The 22309-nt window shown below is 38.6% G+C and overlaps 2 protein-coding genes and 1 long non-coding RNA gene across 4 annotated transcripts in view; 1 reads left to right on the top strand and 2 right to left on the bottom strand.

Annotated features, from left to right (window-relative positions):
• The first annotated feature begins 6992 nt into the window (after positions 1 to 6992).
• Positions 6993 to 22309, top strand: part of pyd (zonula occludens-like protein polychaetoid) — a 93267-nt gene continuing 77950 nt past the window's right edge. Inside the window, exons 1-2 of the mRNA XM_028321982.1 lie at positions 6993 to 7738; positions 8382 to 8523. Of these exons, the coding sequence (XP_028177783.1) occupies positions 7581 to 7738; positions 8382 to 8523 (300 nt within the window). The 5' untranslated portion in view covers positions 6993 to 7580. The remainder of the gene's footprint in view (positions 7739 to 8381; positions 8524 to 22309) is intronic.
• Positions 9329 to 10453, bottom strand: LOC114365411 (thioredoxin domain-containing protein 12). 2 transcript variants are annotated; one of them, XM_028321981.1, is made up of 3 exons: positions 9846 to 10453; positions 9501 to 9681; positions 9359 to 9387 (listed from the first exon to the last, which is right to left on the bottom strand). In XM_028321981.1, exons 1-2 carry the CDS (start codon positions 10172 to 10174, stop codon positions 9525 to 9527), a joined length of 486 nt encoding a protein of 161 aa, XP_028177782.1. In that variant the 5' UTR covers positions 10175 to 10453; the 3' UTR covers positions 9359 to 9387; positions 9501 to 9524. The 2 variants fall into 2 exon arrangements, with proteins under 2 accessions (XP_028177781.1, XP_028177782.1); XM_028321980.1 differs by having other exon boundaries at positions 9329 to 9681.
• LOC114365413 (uncharacterized) lies at positions 15690 to 16309 on the bottom strand. Its single transcript, XR_003656944.1, has 2 exons — positions 16139 to 16309; positions 15690 to 15884 (listed from the first exon to the last, which is right to left on the bottom strand). It is a non-coding gene; the product is annotated as an uncharacterized LOC114365413 (long non-coding RNA).

A 22309-nucleotide genomic window follows, 5' to 3' on the forward strand; every position in this document is an offset into this window, starting at 1 on the left:
TTTTTTTCTAAACAAGTGTAGGTAAAGCCTATGCGCATCTAATTAAAGTTATTGCAGCCAAATATCAGATAATCAGAGAGACCAACACAGAGCTTTTAAAAGTAGAGGCCAAGTGTTTTACAAGTTTTGGGACGCCTGTTTTGGGACCGTAAAATGAATTACAAAGATAATAATCATAGCTCCGTAAAAGTATGTACTTAATTATGCATAAGTCACTACAGACAGAACACTGAAGAACATCCTTCAATCAATGGTTCATCAATGGTTATACGAGATATATCATCAGGCTCAACTTACATTGCAGGCAATAGTGTACCGAATATTTTATAGTAGGTTATCGTAGTATTTGTAAACTACAGAAAAGGGTTCTCATGGAAAAAAGAAACAAAACATGATTATGTGAGTCATCAAGTCACGATCCCAACTTCCCAAGTAATTGGATCAAGATCAGCCTACATTCTGTAGTATTAAGAACAGTATTCCTTCAAATCTGGTAGGTCTTGAGTTAGGGTAAGAAGGTCGAGAATCCAAATACATAAAATTGCTCTTTTTGAGGCAACTTAATGTCTGTAATGGACGATCTACGATGAAGCAATTTGGGAAGATGACTCCGATGGTTTTTGTGTCCATTAAGACTCCCACGCACTCGTTGCTTGTTCGCTGGCGGCTGAAAATAAGGCCTTTTAAAGGCTAGATACTTTATTTGCGCTGATTTTGATGACGAATTGATTTTTGTAAAATTTTCGGTAATTCACACACGAGTGAGTGTGATTTTCCATGTCAACTTCTTCGCGTATCTCTTTTAAATATGATTTTGCTGGGCTGTCGTCCATTGATCCGGTGTTTTCATTCGATTTTCATCTCGTATGAATTCTGTTTGTCTTTGAGCCAGGTGTCAAACCTTAATTAATGATCCACTAGGTGTCTAAAATGGCTCATTCTTACAGTTTACTGTGGTCATTCATTTCGGACATTAGAAATTAGAATTGACATTAAACTCTGCAACATTTTAACTAAGCTGGGAACGTGCCTGTTGACCAATGAAGCAATTCGGTGGATCGTGGAGGTTTTTGTGCCCATTACTATTATACTGTCCCACGCACTCGGCGTCCCAGACGAGTCAGAGAATAGGCTGTGTGAATGATGTTTGAACATGTCTCTCAAATGCCCATTGAAGAATCTTTTAACGTCTGTAGGGTTGCTGCATTACATATTTATGTGGTTTATTTACCTACGGGCATATCAATATTGATGAAGTAGGTAGTGTAATGAAGTGTAGTGTTTGCTTAAGGTCCGGTTCCACCAAGGAGTAGCGGAGCGGAGAAATGTTTTTCAATAACCAATCATGACAGAAAGAAAAGATGAAATTGACAGAATGAAATCTGAAAAGCTCCGCTTTAGTGGAAACCTAAGTTTAGAATATTTTGGGAGGTATGATGATCACTATGAAACTGAAATAGCAGCCATATAAGATGACGTATTAATTCTTATATGCTGGATGACAGGACCGACAACCCTGGTTAGAAACAAAATTGTTTTGTGTGTAACTCTTTGAAAACATTGTGTGAAATGCAATGGACAAAGCATCACAAAAGTCATTTTAAGGATTTGTCATAGCATAGCGATCCCCTTCTCACGTATTGGTCATTTATCATCGAGTTAACATCAATTGACTTTCAGCTTTTCTTCGACACGTGGTTTTTCTTGTGGAATTTTCATCTTTAGGATTAGAGTTACTTGGTTATTGCATAAACGTATACATTTTTGAGTCTTCCAGTGACTTGGCCCACTTGTAGCTAGCTGGTCCACTGGCCAAGTTGCTATTGCTGGTATGAATTTTTAAATAGTTTTTCTTCCAGTGCAGTGATTGGACCAAACTAAAAGTGGGCCAAGTCAATGGAAGACTACATTTTTCCAGTTACAACAATTTGATTGTAATCTATGGCCTTTTATTATACGTAATACATAACACAGACCGTAACTGTTTTTCTTTGTAATATTAATAAATCTGTAGCTAGTATATTTTGTGGATATTGAAGCAATATAAATCAAACGAAGAAGCTGTCTGGAGAAAGTAAAAATATCTGTTTTTACTATAGCTTTTGTAGTAATCATAAATCGGTTAGAATGTTTGTCTACTTGCCATAACTGTCGCCACAAAACTTATTACTATTACAGCTCTGAATACATTTCCAACGCATATTTTTGAATTTTAAAAGAATTTCGAGTGTCCCGAGACATGAGTAAAACACACACTAGAGGGGAAACTAAATGTGCGCCTACGCAGATGCCAAGGAATTGTTTGTTTTTTTCTGGACCCCACACAAAGGAGGTTCCGACTACCATTGTACCACTGGCAGATGATTCTATGAAGCAAATTAAAACTTTGAAAGAATGGATGAAGGTTTATAATTGTTTAAAAGAGATCTGATTTGGCAATTTGAGCTTTTTCTGTTGCGACGACTGTGAAACAAACCTTTAGCTTCTTATCAAAACAATTATTATGGTCCATTTCTAAGATGTGAGAAGTTTTAAACTAATCCTAGACGGATTTTGTAAAAAAAGTCACAAATTCGATTGTAGTAATTCGTCGCTTGCTCCTCAATTTTTGTGCGTTTCTGCGGTGGTATACTGAATGAGGGTTTTCGCGATTGAAAAATCCGCCAGATGGCAATACGTAGACGCGAGGTCCAAATGCTGCGTGATTGTTGACTTTTGACATATCTGTCAATTTCATGTCAAAAATAACCAATCATGCAACATTTGGACCTCGCGTCTACGTATTGCCATCTGGCGGATTTTTCAATCGTGAAAACCCTCATTACTTATACCTATTAACTACAACAAATGTCATACCAATAGTAACCCAGTATCAGATTAATGAACCGTCAATCTCATAGGTATCTGCAATGTCATTGACAAAGTCTAGCTCCTCAAGCAATGTGAGTCGGGATTTAATTAGGTAAATGTCCCGATGATTCAAATTAAAGAAAGTCTTTTGGCTGAGCCTTATTAGTTTAATCAGTTAGCCTTTTCTGGCCATCCATCCGCCATTGTAGACGAGTGTTAAACTACAAAAGGGGCCTCGAATAATGTACACCGCTGTAAATGCCACCAAAGCGGACGGCTGACCGAGCGCGGCGCGTGCGCCGTGTACAAATGTGTGACAAAGGAACTAGACTGGCTTGTGAGAGGGGCTGCTAAGGTAGGCAGGGTTCCGTATACAAAAATTACCTAATTGTGTGATTGGAAGAGATTATAGTCATTTCTGTGCCAATTTATCCCTGACTTGCTTCATCTTTTCTAGTGAAGTGATCAAAACTGATCATAATATCCTACGCGAAGATTCTGATGGTTTTTTTATGCATGACAAGGCAGGTATTTGACCGTAATCGCACCTGGTGTTAAGTGAGGTGCAGTCTAGGATGGTGTATCAGCTTATCAGCCTGCCCTGTAAGTGCCTATTCACTCTTGCCTTGAAAAGGCCCGAAAAGACAGCAGCAGGCAGAGAATTCCAGTCCCTAGCTGTTCGCATTATAAAAGAGTTAGTGTATTCTTCAGTAGGTACATTTCCCCATGTGAATAAGCCGTTCGCTGTTTTGATCGACCATAATAGCCAATTTTACTAAAAAGTTACAAAAGTAGAAGTAGGTGACAAAGTTAGAAGTGATTCACCTGATTCACGAAATATGCAAAGCATGGAACGATATCTGAACAAATGACAAGGCAACCCTAACAATAGCCAGTTACCTTCTGTGACGGTTATTTTTAAGCAGAGCTATTAAACGTATGATTTACAACGAAATGTACAAGCGAGCACATCAAGCTAACACTGTAGCGTCTTATTTCATTTAAATAGGGTCTATTTTACAACAGAAATGTATAGTTTGATGTGCTGTTGACGTACGTGCGCAGACGCATAAAGCAACCTGTGCTTAGAATTATTGTTCTGAGTTTTGTAAATTGGACAGGATGATTATTTTAAAATTGGTACGAACGTAGACGAAGAATTCTTTCGCCATCGTGTTGGAATGTTTATTATGTAAAATAACAGAACAACACGATATTTCTAAAGTTGCTGGGTGTAGAACTGTATCGAGTATTCTATACTGACTGACGCCTAAATCTCGATTCATAGTCAATAGATAGAGCATAAGATCCAAAATCTTGTACTTAACTAATCCACATAGCAAAAAAAAACTATCCTATCTTACGCAAGAAATTAATTACTCGCTTTCAAGTAGTATAAAACTGTAATCAAATCTTAATTATTCTTAAATGATAATTAACGATCCGCTTTCCATCAATGTCCATTACAATTGAAAGTAAAAAGCAGTCGTCAGAATGCTATTTCTATTTACTCTCGAACTAATGACTCGGAATCAGTCGGATTAATTGATGAAACTGAATTTGAAACGTAATTAAGGACAAGTCACTAGTCCACCACAAGTGACCACCATCAGTGCCGTGGTGGTCAATCGTGGTCAGGGCGACCCCGAGTGGTCAATGAACAACTTGTGGCTCGGGCGGGACGTTAATGACCATAAAGGAATCGAAAAGCCTTTCGTAACTGAGTTTGCGCTTAACATCAATCTCACTTGATGATTAAGTGATGACGAGATCTGAGATGAAGCTTACCTACCTACTTGATATTAAATCCGAGCTTCTGTTCTGTAACACACACCTAAAGACACTTAAAAACTCCTATTCATTCGAGCCTTAGAGGCACCCTGCTGGTAGAATAGCAGATATTAGAACACAGGTCGACAAGAAGGCTCCAGCTCAGCGGTTCCCAAACTTATTTAGTCTACTGCCCACTTTGAGAATAAAATATTTTTAGCGCCCCCCATTTTTGTAATCAAGAGTCGAGCTCAGTCGGTGTCGAAGAGTCCTCCTAGTAGATGACGCCTCCCAAGCCTCTACACAACGTCCCGATTTTTTTTTCTGGGTCTCTTACCGCCCCCCTTTAAGCCTGCAGCGCCCACAAGGGGGCGTTATCGCCCACTTTGGGAAAGACTGCTAGCTCATTGCTCCACGAAACTGTAAAGAACTGCTTCTGGCAATAAACACGTTATGTATCCTCCCAAACTCCTTGTTTTATGCTCTAGCTAGAATTCTAGATATCACAGAGATGAATTTATGAACTTTCTTCCGCAATATGACGCCAATCGTCCGCATTATGACTATGGCGGTGCGTCTTCAAAAACAAAAAGTTAACGGTCCTAATTACATTATGTCGGCTCTTTTGTAAGTCACGCGCCACAAAAACATCCAGAGGGAATGCGCGTTCCCTCACGATCGTATCTAAAACAGAAATACGTTTTTTTGTAAGGAAACCCGAGACTTGTAGGGCTATCACGACGGCTTCCTACGTATGGAATTTATCTTGGCGAGAGAGATCATTTTTAGAGTAATTTAAACTAAGCCATATCAGTTTACTACAAACAGATGCGCTTTATCAAAACAAAAGACGGCACACCAATATGAGGTTCTACCGGTTGATATTCTGGAGACTTATGAAGAACGTTAGGCTTTACGTATTGAGCAAGAGCCTTAATTGATGAGGGAACCCTATTGTTAAAGCTCCCTTTTTCACATATTTCTATAAAAACTAGAAACGAAACCAGGTAGCCCGGCTTGTGACAGTAGATCTACATATATTTATCTATTCTTGATGATAATTACTTGTCGGCCGTTTGGTGTAGTGGTTCAGTGTGCCTACCATGAGTTTACGTTAGGTGTGCTCGCTAGCGACTGCGTAAAAAAATGACATTTAAATGTATGACATATTGTGCAGCGCCCCTAGTGGCTACTTTCAAGAAATAAAATCTTCATAGAATTTTTTGACGTATTCGCTAGCGAGCTCACCTAACGTAAACTCATGGTAGGCACACAGAACGGACTACTATGCCGAGAGGTCCCGGGTTCGATTCCCGACCGGGCAGAAATTGAAATGATTTCTGTGACGGGTCTGGGTGTGACTATGTATAATATGTATGTATTTAAAAAAAAAGTATATAATTAGTATATCCGTTAAGTTAGCACCCATAACACAAGCATTAAGTTGCTTACTTTGGGGCTAGCTGGCGCTGTGTGAAATTTTCCAATGATATCTATTAATTAATTACCTACCACATGAAAGAAATCCCTTCTCCTGATTGTCTGGCTTCTCTATTTTAATTACCTACATTATTATTGTTCACTTTTATGAGGACATTATTACCGTAAACTTGTTTATTTAGTAACTAGATATTATGTCTACTTTTATTGTTATTTATATTCGTTTCCGATAACAAATCTAGTAACCTAAAAAACTACCTGTAAACGTATTTTATAATCTTATCTTTTATCATTAACAATAATTCGGTCCTAATTTACTGACGCACCCATTCCATAATCGGAACCGAGAACAGTAGCACTTCTTCAAACAGTCTGAAGTAGTCTGAACGTTAAAAATGCGGCTTCAACTAAGAATCGTTTTATATTTTGGTTAAAACAATCAAATTAGTATGTTTCCTATGGCGCATTCACACATGCCGGGCGGCACGGCCGGCGGCCAACCCGGCGGTCGTGCATCTTTTACTGGTAATAAGACAGACTGAAAGCCGGCGGCAAACCCGGCGGCATGTGTGGATGCGCCACTAAGTATTTATCATTAGGACGTGGTGTTAACAATCAAAGAAATGACAGCCTCATCATGCACCCACAGAACTCTACAATCAAGTGCTGCAACTACAAATACGTCTGTCTAATGCCCGTTTTCACCGTAAGTTAAGTGACCCCTATGGTCACACAACATAGGAATTTTGTTTTCATAACGGTCACTTAAAAATTAGGGATTGATGGTGAAAACGGCAGTTATGAGTTTATGACTAATCCCTTACTACGTTATACAGAGCCTACTGCACTCTATGCATTTATGTCTAGACTTCATTATCTGTGCTAGTTTTGTTTACACAAAGACAACTTTCGTGGTTAGACGCCGGCAACAGTCGTGGTTGGACGTGCCTTTAATTACCAGCTCTACGTGAAGAACAGCCTTGTTTGTTACACACCATTGTTAATTAGTGTGAAGTGTAAAATGCTGACTGAGACTATTAGTAGTGATTAGTGCAAAAGTGGTTACGTGGTGTGACGGCGTGAATAAAAAGTTATTTTTTGGAGCGAAAACAAGATTAATCACAACTAAATCTCACACACTCTCTTACTTCTGCTTATGGCAGTCCACTGGTGGACATAAGCCTTCCGAGGAGTGCCGCTAACCATTTCCCGGTTTTTTTCATTCAGCCCTGCCAGTTATCTCCTTGACCCACATTTGAACTTGAAAAAAGTCATAACTTAAATACTAAAAACAGAGCTCAAATGAGTGCCGAATAAAATGGAAGATTCATGATGGGCCCATAGCATAATTATCTTTATACCATACACTAATTAGGTAATTGATCCAAATTTTTGGACTGCAAAACAAAAGAAAGTATCACGTCTTCGAAAGAGAGAACCAATATTCGAGATAGATGATGTTATACCAGCATCGGAACTGCAAGTAGAAATCGAACTGTAGCCAAACAAAAAACGCCACAATGCCGTCAGCATTAGACCCAGGGCCGTTCAGCCAGCCCGAGTGGAGTGACTCCAGCGACTCAGTAGAACCAGCACCGCTGCCTCAGCTGGGGTACTTTGTGCCGGTCAGATGCGCCTGCGACCGAGGGACGAGACACGTGTGCCGGAGAAGCAGAAGGTAGGTTAACTGAGGGGATAGAGGAAACAATAAGGGGTTAAGAGATGAGACGCAACTCCTAAAGGAGCTCTACTAAGTCAGTCCAAAACCTAGAGCTATTAGTGTGCTGCCACACTGGCGGATTGCAAGCGGTTGCTAAGCGGAGCGTCGACGCAGCAAACCAGTGAAGCAGTGTGGCAAGGCCCTTAAGTTACAATGTCATTAGTTCTAGACTCTAGAGTCAGGGCGTGTGCTGGAGACGCAGAAGGTAGGAAGACGGTGTAGGCTTAGGGATGAAACCTACTCCGAAATGAGCTATGATCAGTCCTATATTGAACCAGACTGAATGGAGTGACTCTATTATAGCCAGTACCTCTGTGCCTTAGGGTATACTTTCATGCAAGAGGAGACGAAGCATGACTGTGTAAAGAAAAAGTAGCGTTAAACGTGAGCCGCTTTTATGTGGTGTAATGCTGTAATATTAAAATCTTACCATTTACTTGCCAACAAGTCTTGGTTGGCAGATAATTCAGAGTCCATCATAGAGTGCATCCCACTTAACATCAGGTGCGATTGTGGTCAAATACCTGCCTTGTTATGCATAAAAAAGAGTCAATCTATCTGTCCAGAATCTTTTAAGCATTTCCAATTCTATTGTCCACAGAGAATCTCCCCGATCCCGTCGCTCGGTCTCGCAATGCTCCTGCAACAGCATCTCCCGGCGGTCTTCGGTAGCAGCGTCGCCGATGCCGCTACCGCCCCTCAACAACACCGTCGAAATGTACGTGGAACCCGTCGTCGAAGATGTAAGTAGCTTTTGAATCACTTGTTTCCACGTAGCTAGCAAGGATCTACATACAGCTTGACAGCAGCCTACGAGTGAAGGACATAATATACCAGAGGAAAGTAAAATTATCATTTGGTCCGCAACATAACTAGCTTCATAAAGAGAGAGCATGTAAGGGACATATCGCCCTGATTTCCTTCTTTACCATGTCAACTTTTTAACCCATAATCTACAAGAAAACCCAATATTAATCAAACCCTGCTGATTAAGCAAGATTTAAAAGATAATATTGCTTTATACACGCAATTAACATAACATAATTAATATAACAGCATCAATACAAACCTTAGTGGTTTCCTGAATGCTGTCAAAACAAATTTTGTCTGTAATTCTTTTTATTTGGTAAATAAATGAAAAAAAAATTAAGATGCTACAAGTTACTTAGAATAATCGATTAATGAATAAGTCTACTGCTGCTCCTAGATTTCAAATCAAATGAATAAGTCTACTGCTGCTCCTAGATTTCAAATTAAATTGATCAAAGGTTTAGCAAAGACGGTTACTACTACAACTGTGTCTTTGTGACGCATCTCCTTTCACGATCGACCATACGTCCCCGGAACTTATCACTACCAGAACAAGGGTTCATTGTTTGCTAAAATGTTTTAGCGATAACCACTATGGTTATTTGCCATGAGTCAGTTAGTACTGTTACCAGTAAAAGCTTTTGCAAAATTGATCTGCCGCAAACTGATAGGCGCTCTGTCTGTAGTTAGATGTCATAAAAATAATGGAAACCACCAAAATCAAAATGTCTTGTTTATTAATCTTATCAACTATGAATTTTCGGTTATTACAATGTCCATTCCGATCCCGTTCAGTCCTGGAAAGGAACGTATGTGATCACTTTTCTAATTTCCAATTAGCACAGCTAAAAAGGTGTATTTTTCTCAAATGGCACTAGGAATTTATCGTCTTCCATTTTTAGGTTCGCACCTTAGTTTGATAACAAGGAAATCTTCATACGTCAAATTTTTCGTGCTTGTACTTGTCGAGCACTCTTCTCATAGACCTGGCGATTTGTTCTGGTCTGCTGTAAAAGTATTTGTGCTGGGTACTCCCTTCCTCATTGTAGATGTCGCTATCGACCAATCCTTGGGGCGAAATGAAGAGGATTCTGTAAATAAAAGATATCTGATCATTTGAATCTGGGGGATTTATAAACTGCCATATTTTTCTAAAACAAAGCTCCTCACACAGACGGCCAAAATTACCTCTTAATTCAGATTTCAAAAAGTACCTATTCTCTTATAATAATTATTCTTTACAATATTAGTCTACCTGGGTATGTACGTCCCGTCAGGAGCAAACGAAGAGCTCTTCGGTTCCTCCTCATCCACCAGATTCACCATAACGAAGTGTTTGCTCAACGACTGGATCTCTGGTGAGCTCGCGAACTTCGGCTTCAAATTCTTGCATGCTGAACACCACGACTTATGGATGATCAGCATCAGAGGCTTGTTGTGGTGCGTCGCAATCTGAAGGCCAGACTCGAGGGACCCTGCCCACACATAGTTGTTTCCAAACCCGTTGTCTCTACCCAACGAGCTGCAATGAACCTTCTCGAAAATCAGCCCAAATAACGCTCTAGCGATGTTCCCAGCTACCATGGTCAGGGGGCGAGTCTAAAGGAATGTCCGAAGGGATATTGGAGACGCTATTTACATTTTAAATGTTTCTTTGCTTGCCGTTGCTCAGCCATTTTTGACAGCGATTGTTTGTTTGAATTTGACGCCACTTCAAATCCTGTAGGCTTTCACACTTCATTCAGTACGAGTAGCGCCATCTATATGTGATTCTCGGAACTAGATTTTAACTCGAGTCGAGTCGTATACCAATGTGCGTTTGCGTAGTTGAGTCGTGAATGTTCGCTGGGTTTTCTACAGATGGCGCTACACGCACTTGATATTTGTGAGAACATGTTTTTGAGCTATTTCTTCACAAAAAGTAGAAACAAAAAATTATAATAAAAATAAACTTTTTTAAAAACAAGCTTTTATTCTGAATTTCGAAAGTTTGTATCGCGCATCGAATTTATTCCTCTTTTTCTCTGTTTGCGCTACAAGCTTTCGAAATTCAGAATAAAAGCTTGTTTTTAAAAAAGTTTATTTTTATTATAATTTTATTTTACACTTTTTAGTTATATCTTAATCTCAGGACCCTGGACGTTATCTAACACTAAAGTGCTCGAAAAGACAAATCCAACGAACCCAAACTCGATGAGTTTCCGCCGTTTTGTTTAGGAGTTCCTATGGCCACCTCCCGACTCCATCATCAGACCAGCTCAATGGTACCATAATATTGCATTGTCATCGGACTTACACATGTATGCAAAATTTCAGCTCAATAGGAAACCGGGAAGTGGGTCAATTTTAAGTTGCAAGATTTGACGACAGACACCAGACATGTGAAAGTAATAAAAAGCTTGTAAAAAGCTTGTAAAAACATTGTTCTCCGTCATCATCATCTGTTTCCAGTAAATTAACATAAATATATGGTAATTCTTTCCCTATTTATAAGTCACAGTATTATGATTTTTGCATAGCCCAAAGGTCGACTGGAATAGAATGCCGAATCAAGTTCACTTCAAACTTTGTGAATATTTTAGTCCATCGGCCACCCATTAATGACCAATAGCAGCAATTCAGCAACATCAGCAGTCGGTGGTCCAATGTAATATTCAAGGATACAATTGATTGATACAAATTTCAAATCAGCAAGCACCGTTTTTGCGTGTTTTATACCTATGTTGTACCAACCAAGTACCTACTTACTTTTTTACCTCAAGGAAATCCTTTACAGATAATGTTGTTGACACAAAAAGTTAAGGCAAAAGTTAATGAGATCATCTGTCTGCATCTTAAAACGAACAGATACCTACCTACCAACTCAGCAAAAATATTAACTGCCTATTTTATTGTCTCAGCAACTCAAAAAGTGATTGTTCATTTGTCAGTAATTAAAGTGACCCATAAATTACATTAATTTCAATTTTATTTGACACATATCTCGTCGACTTCGTCAACAAAAACTATAACTGGACAAGTCATTGTTACACGCAAACGCACAAATTGAGTAACAAAAACCTAATAGGCTCATTCGCTACTAACTATACCATCAGGTGCTGTAAACACAATCCTAAATACAAATGACAACTTTTTAAATTTACTGGCGCGTATCGGCGCGTGGCATGCGTGCGCGTTTTTCTGCCATTTTCAAACTTAACTATGTCGATACGTCGCGCTCCATGTAGCCTATTGGAAAAAGCAGATAAACTATGATAATTAATGTAATTTGAACGTATCTCGGCAGAGCTCTGCGCTGCATCACTCTACCCATTTCATATCGTAGCAACGTCAACAACACCCGCGCGTCCGTCAATCAGGGGGTGCTAAAGATTAAAATATTTTACAAAAAAATATATCAATCTTTTAGACACCATAAAAATAATAAAACACCTTTAGCAGTGGCTTATTTTTATTCAAAAATAAGTTCTACTTATAAGCTGCGTTTTAAAATCACGGACTCTTCGCGCGTTGCCATTTTTTTTCGTCCTGTCAAAATTCGCGCGCATTTTGTTTTTATCAAAATCGTGAGTGGTAACCAGCCAGTGTTTCGGTGCAATGATGAACATGTATACCAGCCATAGTCGTGGCAGGAACCCCTATGGGACAGTGAGATCCCTGGTGCCCAGAACCACGCCGATTCCCCCAGGATTGGAGGAAATGATATTCACTCCGCCTTATTTTTATCACATTCCGCCACCGACTCAGGTTCTAAACACTTTTCCTGGAAGGAAGAGACGAAAAAGGGTAAGTGGTAATTTTTTTTATTAGAATAATTTATCGTATTTACTGTTAAGAGATTGGACACATTCCCTAGTCTTGTCTGGCTTGCGTCAGATTAAGTAAATTATAGCCATGAGAGTTCACAACCCTGAATGAAAATTCAACTTGTGGAAACATCAATAAAATCTGAGATTAGAATCTGAGATTATCTACTATGAAAGTGTGGACTGACAAAATACCAATTTCACATTGATACCACGATAATTTTTAGCGCAAGAAATGGATATTAATGAATAAATGTATGAATATCAGCAGTGTACGTACAACACTAGGAATGCATTCGTTTGGAAAAATGTTCAGTCATTAGTGTTTAGAAAACAGACTCGCAAAACAAATGAGGCACGATGGTTAGTTTTCTTCTCTTTCTGAACAAACTGCAACAAAATCTTTGCTCTCAATAAAATTTATTACAAGAGAAAGACGTTAATTTTGGGTTCCTCCTCTTTTGGTGTTTTTTTCTTTGGAGCTAACAAAATTTTATAAAGACTTCGATTTTAAAAGTTCCAACTGTAAGTTTCGGGAATTACGAATCACAATCACGTTTTATAATTACCTATCTAATTTAAATATATCCTTATCAGCATTCTGAACATGAAACGAAAACGCCCCCTCACTGAATCATCGTCACAAGGATGAATCCCAATAGCGAAATATCAGCTGATAAACTAATGTAACCGTAACACTTTTGGCACATTTAATTTTGTTATTAGGGAAGATAAGTTTATAATATCTCTTCATAAGTTTGTATCCAACGTTGTCAGGAAAACCGTAGCGAAAGTCATGTAACACATTTTCAGGATCATCAATATCATAATAGTAACCCTAGTGCCCTAACCACTGTGTGTCTGTGCTAGTTGCAGAGTTAAAAGAAGAATTTTATTTTAGATCACACGAAGATTTTGGCCTAGGTGCAAAATTAATTTGCAGTGTGATGATTTTCAGTTTACCTTCAATTTCGGATACTTTATTCTATCCATTTTGCTAAGTTGTAGTTGAGTAAAACTCATTGATTGTTTACTTGTCTTCAGCGCGAATACTTTTGCTTCTGTACCTCCCAATAAATTGGGACATCAGAGTGTATGACACGAAGAAAGACGTGGAAAACACCATAACATCAAACAGCAGTTTCTTTCCTTTCATGTTATTTGTTTTTAGAGATATTTTTTCAATTTTACATGGATTTCTCCATGAATTTAAAGTTCGTTGAGGTGTGTTGACATTTTCAAAGTTTTTGATGACACTGACTGTTCAAGAGGTTTTACTTCTTCTTCTTATTTTGTTTATGGCCACTAGAGTTTTTATTTTTCATTGGTCGGCTGCCAGAGTAACAACTTCCTAAATGCATTAATTTCCCTAATATAAAGCGTTTTGAAGCTCCACTTGCCATACAGATTTGTCTGAAAATTCTTAGAATACCGGAGACTAAAGACAAGATTATTAAAAAACCTACGCAATAAAAATAATGTAACGAAGACCAAAACCCTTCGTTAGATCGTCTATTGTTGTTACCACAACCCTTACAATAACAATATCAATAAATTGTTTGTCATGCTAATTCTGTTCAATTCAAAAGTCCTGGATTCGATTCCTGCTTACTTTAAATAATTTTTAATTTAAAAAATGTAGGTAAGTACCTAGTTTTAATGATAGTTTAGTTTATGTTATTCTAAAATCAGAGTGATACCTAATTCTTTGAAGAAGATTTATACCCAAATAATATAAACTGAAACACTGCAACTGTGCGTGGTGAACAGATGGATTAAAGACAGTTACAAGCTTAAACTGAACTTGGAATTAGCTGGAAATACAACAAATTAACTTTTCTAAACGCACAACTAACTCCGGGTGAACTAAGAAGTTAAAAACTAATTAATGAAAGAAAGTCACACAAGTACAACCAAACATAAATCCAATTAACAGCTCCAATAAAAACATCAAATTACCAAACATCTCGTATATTATTAATAACTTTAGTCCGACACAAAAAGAAAACTATGTACAAAATAACACACATCGCGAAAATAAACTAAAATGTACTACAATATCCAGAGCGTTGAATTCTTAAGATTTAGGGAAGTCACTGGCACCGTTCGGTCTTATTTACTGTGGTGAGTTTCTTATAACTTTCAAAGTGTGGCCCGTCCTCAGTTCTGTTCCTCCGTCATTTCTGTGATCTTTCGACTGCTGCACCGGCCGGCTAGGACTGTTTCGAAATGACTGTAACGAGAACGCCCCAAAGGAGTAGGCTATACATGACGTCATCGACATCACCAGTAATACAAGTTTTAGCTGTTCCCTTCTGTCCATCTCAGAGTGGGCAACATATATTTAAATCCATAACAATAGACTTGTTGCCGATGGTTACTATTGACGCGTAAATTCATCCAAGTTTTATGTTTTTGTTGAGAAACATTGGCGTCGATGTGACAGCTGAGACAGGATTTTATTCTTCTAATGTCATCTGAATATGAACAGTACGTGTGCTCTATTATCTCTGATTTTTGCTATGATACCTTCTTAGTCCTTCTTCGCTCTATTCACTGGATATTTTTCACATTAAATTACTTATTTGTGATGTAATAATGGTAAGCAGCAACCACTCCAACGGAAACAACGAGCGACTTAACAATCTGCTGCATGGTATCAAATTTTTAATTTCCTATTAACTATTTCACGGCAATTTCATAGCCACACTGATCAATTTTGAAATGTTCCCTATCTCCATGGTCATGGAAATATATTCCCCTTCCGTTCAGGCATAGTTTGATGGCTATTGTTTTCGTTATTATGCTTACTTTTGGTTTTCCTAAATTGCTCCACATTATTGCTTAAAAATGTGGAGGAATTTAAGAAAACCAAGTTCTCGACTAATCTCTTTTCCTCTTGGAAGCGAAATATAAGAGAAAATTACATAAGCTAAAAAGAATATTCAGAACTGAAATAAAAGAGCTACTGTTTTGTGATACTTTTATTAGTTTCATCATTCTTCTTTATTACATGGTTTCATCGGAGGATCTTTGACAGGTGGACAAGGTTCCTTCGGAGGATTGCATTTCGGTTTCGCGGCCTGTTTACTACCAGAATCGCAGGTTCCTCTAATAATAGTTGTCGTTGGTCTCTGTTTCGTAAATTTCCCGAATGAAGCTGCTACGCCAAAGGCCGAAGCGAGGACGACGCCTATAAACGGGAAAAGTTTATGTCTCTCTTGCTGATCGAAGGGAGGGTTGGCTTCCATTTTGTCCTTGATCACTGATCGGTAATGCTTTTTCCCTGTCAAATGCCATAGGCGCGTTGGCTTGATTCCGTTGTTCATCGTGGAAACTGATGCTCTTTCGCTGTGATTTTTGGAGTTGGTTATGTTAGATGGTCAGCTGGGAAGGCCTGGTATTTGATGAGGATATGGTTGTATGGAAGGTTGTTGGGTCCATTATTTGACGGTAGCCATTGGGTCTTCGATTTCTTCTTACGAAATCTGGAAATGGAAGAGATATAATTAGATAATTTTTTAGAGCCTCTACAGAGTTTAGCCTCTTCATTAAATCTCGGTCTTGGTTGTTTTGAGAAGTTCGCTTTCTTCTAGCTGACAAACTTTAGTACAAACTAGGGATAGTAGAAATGCCACCTAAGGCTGCTGCTGTTGTATAGAAAATGTTTAGGCCTAAGGATCAAGGATCTATCGCAAAAGTACTATTCCATAATAAACTTTTTACTTTAAATAATACTTACCATCATGGCCACCGAGGTCCTCGGCCGCTCTTCTCCAAAACGGTGGCTGCGCAGGAGAATAAAGCGGACGCTGTTACTAAAACAATGATTTGCTGTTTACTCATTTCATTTTGTACGATTTTGTGATGTGAAAAACTGACAATTACAGTTGACGTGTACTGTCAATCATTATTTGTTTCTTCACGCATTAGTGAAAACTTTTTCTAATAAACTTGATGTCTTCATAATAGGTTTGAAAATCTATACTAATAAAGAGGTAAAGTTTGTATGTTTGTATATTTGTTAAATTGTAACGAGTAATCTCGGGATATACTGAACCGATTTTATAAATTCTTTCACCATTAGAAAGCCACATTATTGCTGAGTGTCATAGGTTATATTAAAAAAATCGAAAAATTCCACGCGGGCGAAACCGCGGGCGGAAAGCTAGTTATAAATAACTTAAAAAAATCGAACTGCCTAAGGCGAGAATTGAACCCACGACCTTCCGCTTGCCATAGGTTGTTTTAAAAATTGACCATTTAAATATTTAGGCATTACTGGCATTACCTAAAGCTACCTATTATAAATTCTACTTACTCCCATGATTATAATGAAACCAACCCATCCATTTATTAAACTCCAAACTATTTTAGAGTAATGGATCCCATCAAAAACAATACTTGTCAAAAAAACCAAGTCTCGCAACTCAGTTGTTCTACGGTAAAAAGTTGTGAGATCCATGTAATACCAAGTCCAGGCCAGGAAATCTTTAACGTTTTACATAAATTATTGACTTGGCCATCGCACTAAATAATTTAATTTACACGTGTTTTCATGCGATGGCCAAGTCAATATATTTATGTAAAACGTTAAAGATTTCCTGGCCTGGACTTGGTATTACATGGATCTCACAACTTTTTACCGTAGAACAACTGAGTTGCGAGACTTGGTTTTTTTGACAAGTATTGTTTTTGATGGGATCTAATTTCTTTTTGTATTTTGTAGACAGCAGTTATGTATCTAGAAAACTGGACCGAAATTGAAAAATTTTACTCGACTTGGCGGTTGCACTACCGTGCCCCCAAATATTTTAGTTTTTCCTTGATTCATACACCAAACACTACTTATATTCCAAATTTGAAGCTTCTAGGTCTGCTAGAAGTGCCTTAGAGTTTTGATGATCGGTGAGTCAGTCAGTGAGTCAGTCAGTGAGTCAGTGAGTGACAAAATTAAGTAACTTTGACCCGTTATAATTCTTAAACTACTGGTTCAAATTGAATGAAATTTTAAATATACCGTGTCTTTACAATGCCTGCATAGCTAATGAAAATTCAGCCTTCTAGTTTTATCCACAACGAAGTTACAGGCGGTCGAAAATGGCCTGAATTGCTTCGAGAAAAGGATGGTACGGCCGTGCCGCTTTTTTGCTCGACTTGGTGGGGGCACTGCCGTGCCCCCAGATTGTTACTATATAATTAAATTCAACAGAGCATATCAGCCGCGTTCACCTTGTATTGTCTTATAGTTCAATTATTTTAAAAGTTGTTAGTAATATTAATCAAAGGTCATGCTAATACTTTGACCCGCTCTTGCCCTTAGCGCTATTTGTCCTTTACTTTTTAGTCGTCTAAATTAACAGTAGCTGCTATTAGGTACATTATATTCATCAATTTGAAAAAACCGTCTGAATTTATAGCAACAAAAGATGAATGACTACACCTGTCCATCAAAGAAACTGGATCAACAACTCGCATATTTATAGAAATTGTATCGAAAAAAATGCCAATTACATTGGACCACGGGTTCAGGTAAGAATAGGTCCTACCACGTGTCTGTGTGGGTACATCTGACAGTTCATTCCCAAGTGGTAACGTAATGTCTATTGACCGGTAACAGTGTGTGCGTTAGTCCCTGCGCAGGAGTGTCCTGGGAGGTTAACTCTCGCGGCCTTCACCAGAGATGCATTGGGACCGGTTTGATTTATCGACTGGATCGATCGATTCTACGATTGTGACTAAACAAATCTGAAATAGGGTCCGAACTCTAAATGAATCATAACTAAAATATTTCCAAGATGCTCAAAAGTTAAGTCGCTAAAATCATAACTGACCACATTGTTGCGGATGATTCACAACTCCGAGAAAAGTGGTCAAAAATAGCCGAGGTCCAATCGGCGTGTACGCATAGCCTGCTATGTTTCCGAACTAAACTTTCAAGCTTCGAGGCTGAGTCCGCACCGTGCCTCCTTGTAGTGGGAGCAAAACCTGTAGATAGTGGCTCGCTTCGAGACGGAGTACCTGCGCGCGCGCCGTCCCTTTCCCTCCCACACCGGCACCCGCTAGCCCCACAGCCTCTGTTTCACCGCACCACTCTGGTATGCAAAGATTGATAGCTTTTAAGACCATTTGGTTTTGAAAGCGCCCAGAAATCACGCGCGGTTAACTTTTCGCCTGGCGTCCTTACGAGCGAGACATTGCGAGGCACAAAACCAACAGCCTGTGCCGGAGTGGCTTTATGTTCATCTCGTAATGTCATTATTGCGGTTTATCGATTGAACTCGTAACTCAGAAGCGAGTGAAGCCCTAAGTGAAACGTGTGTTCAGTGCCTGTGTTTTCTAGTGAACTTTCGATGAAGATTGTTGTTTCCGTGTCCTAATGTGCAGTGGTTGACAATTCGGAGGTTCTGTGTATGATGTGATTGAAGAAATGGATCCAATGGCCACAGACAACGGATTAGTGGTGAACAATTTGAACCACGTCCGGACTGACTCTCAGGTAAGCGGCTCCTCCGCCGAGCTCAGTAGGTATAGATGGAGCAAAACACGTTTGCCGTTGCATACCTACCTATGAGTAAGTGCAATGACTTTACAATCATTTGATACATTTCAAGGTATCAAATGGGGTGACTCGGAATTCAATTTTTTTATTTAACTTTAGGATCTTTCTTTGTCAAATCCTGGTTTAGCTAGAAGAGAAAAGGTGGCATATGCGTTAACTTAAGAATTTGCTTCAAACTTCAGTCGCCTCATGAAGAAAGTTAACTTAAAAGTTCTCTATGAATAAAGGCTGATTTGGGAGTTCCATTCCATGTTCCAACAACATATTCCCGTAAAAACACAAATAATCGGTTAGGATGATAGATAACGAAACTTATGTAAATAAATATGATTTCAGCTAATCTTCCAAAATAAACAACATGACGTAACAGAAGGAATATTTTCCGTACTAATGTTCACATTGCATAACAAATGCCGGCCAAACCTCAACTGGTTTTTTACCCAGTTAGCTGCTGAGATGTGTGCAATACCTAGGAATCTTAACCACTGTAATTTGCACAGTTTCGTCCATAACATTCCTATGATCTGTAATTTCCTAGTCGGCTACAAATTTGTGAAATTATACGGACTAGAATACTGCAAAAACTCCTTCATGGACAGCAGTTTATATGTATAAGTATTAGGCTGAGTTGTACCTAACTTTAACCGTAACTATAACGATAACCGGTGCTTTTTGTATGGAGTTCGACAGAGATTTTTCACGTTTGTTAAAGTTAAGTAAGATGGTGCAACCCAGCCTTAGATATTATGGCAACATTGACTCATGACCATAAATAAACAGGGATACCGCGTCATCCAAAAAATACAACAGAAAAACGCTAAAGTCGCACCTACATAATATTATGAATATTATTTCCATTTTCCTGTGCCTTTTTTCTTCTTACATTGTTGTACATTGAGATTTTTCTCATAGACTCCTTCTCCTCATCATACTCTTGGCTACAGGTATCTGCTTGTACAAGATAAGTAACTCTTTAGTGAGAGAGGCTTTTAAGCATTTACCTAATAACTATGTAGGTACTTACTGCGTGAGATTTTTGCCATCTAAATTCAACTGAACTCCAATTACATATCTCACATTTGCTAAAAGAACATGTTTGCAAACTTTTGCTCTCTTTATCAAAGCTTGCTTGAACAAAAGTAAATTTTTCTTTACTCCCCTTTGTTTATCGCTCATTTAAAATCATGTAACGTACCCTCTATCACCTGTCTTGATAACAATGAGCAAAACCCTAACATAATAATAAGGAGCCGTAAAATCGAATGGACCTGTGTTGAAAGGCCTATTTTTTGCCATCGACCATTTTCGGAAGGCGCATGTCACGTGACGTCATAGTTCCCGCCGAAACCTGTTTCGCGCCCATTCGCAGCTGTCGCGGCCAAGTGGTCGGGTCGCCAATTTATATTTTTATTTTTTCTCGGCCTCGAGCCTCGGGCCTTCAGCCTCCAGATACAGTTAACTTCACTAATTGTTAATTTTGTAACCCGTTTCTGTGAAAGGGCTGACTAATATTATCTTTAAACTTTAGTAAATTTTAATATACTAGGTTAATAGTTGATTGAAATCTGATGAATCATGACAATAAAGTTTGTACTGCAGCAATCAACAATGTGCAATTGCATTGCCATTATTTATTAATCTTAAAATCTTGTTGCATTAACATTATGTATTATTGAAGCAAATAAAGACATTCTTCTATTGCACCGAATGAATTATCTTGTTAGGGACATCAAATAATATCCCTATTTTTCAGTAACTCTAATTTGATATTAATTTTCCAACTAAGTATCTGTGCAGTGCACAGATACTTAGTTGCACAGTGTGCACGCACCTTCACCAAAAGTATGAATTTTTGTAGAGCAGATTTTGTACTGCATTATTGCAACCTGTTTAGCTAAATAAATTCTGATCAGTGTGCTAAAGTTTCAAGTGTTTGATATTTTCCAAGTTTTTTGTTTTAAGCCACGATATAATTAATAATTTCTTTTTAACTAATCTCTGCCCCCGTTTCTGCTCCATTTGCTGGATGTTTAGCGAATACCTGAGTGCCTGAATCGTGTGAGCTATGCAAAAATGCACCGATCTAAATACGTGGAGCAGAATGAGTCACTCGATTCCCACGATCGAACCAGGTTCAGGCTTAAGTTTCCGGCCATTATTTATTCTGTACTTATATCTATAAAACCAACGACCTTATAAACTTGATAATTAGGAGTCAGTAGCACGGAACATTTTCTCTCATCGAAATTTATAACCATTTGATTCTAAGTTGAACCTATCTATTTCTATTGGCACATAACGTCGCGTCTATTCCTTAGTGTCTGGAGTTCTGAACAAACCTCAAGAGGATTTGAGACACTATTTTATCAAAGATGTTACGGTTAAATTATATCCCAACTAATATTATAAATGCGAAAGTAACTCTGTCTGTCTGTCTGTCTGTTACGCTTTCCCGCTTAAACCTCGCAACCGATTTTTAACCGATAGTTTGAGTCCCGGGAAAGAACATAGGATAGTTTTTATCCCGGTTTTTGAAACAGGGACGCGCGCGATAAAGTTTTTCTGTGACAGACAAAATTCCACGCGGGCGAAGCCGCGGGCGGAAAGCTAGTATGTAATAAATAAATAAATAGTCAACCGCCTCTGTGGTCTAGTGGTGAGACCACCTGCTTCAGATGCAGAGGTCCCGGGTTCGATTCCCAGTGGGGGCAGATTTTTCTGTTCGGTTTGGTTGGTGGTAGGGCTTGTTCTAAGTCCGCCTGGCTAGCTACCACCATCTTACCTAAGTCTGTCGCCATAACAACAATGTTAACAGCATTATTGTGTTTCGGCAGTTAGAGGTAAAGATAACCAGTTCCTCCGTGGTTGAGGATTCCGGGTGAAGCTCGCTTCCACCTTCGGCCTGATCGTCACTTACCATCAGGTGAGATACAGGCCAAGAGCTTCCTCGTTGTGGATAAAAAAAAAGTCGCAGGTTAATAAAGAAAGAACATTTACATTATTTTCATTTATGACATCCTAACACGGCCTAAACGACAAAAAACAATGACGTGTTTCAATATCAACATAACGAATCATGGTAATGAGACAGCGAGAGCTCATTTCTGCCATCTTTTTCTTTAAAACGATGTTCTGACTGATGGATCCATAATAGAATAGAATGGATAGTTTACTTGTACCGTTAACCACACCTCCACGTTCGAATGTTTACACTTGAATACACGTAGCTTTCTTTTGCAACTTTGTTCATTTGATATGGTCAATACTGGAAAGATGAACGAGAACAACAATCGGCAAAGAGTATAACTTTCCACTAAGTATTTTTATTTTTAATGCTGCTTTACAGGATGT

The sequence above is a fragment of the Ostrinia furnacalis genome, unplaced genomic scaffold (assembly GCF_004193835.3).
Source record: "Ostrinia furnacalis isolate ACB-3 unplaced genomic scaffold, ASM419383v2 OfSCF7590, whole genome shotgun sequence".
Classification (NCBI taxonomy): domain Eukaryota; kingdom Metazoa; phylum Arthropoda; class Insecta; order Lepidoptera; family Crambidae; genus Ostrinia; species Ostrinia furnacalis.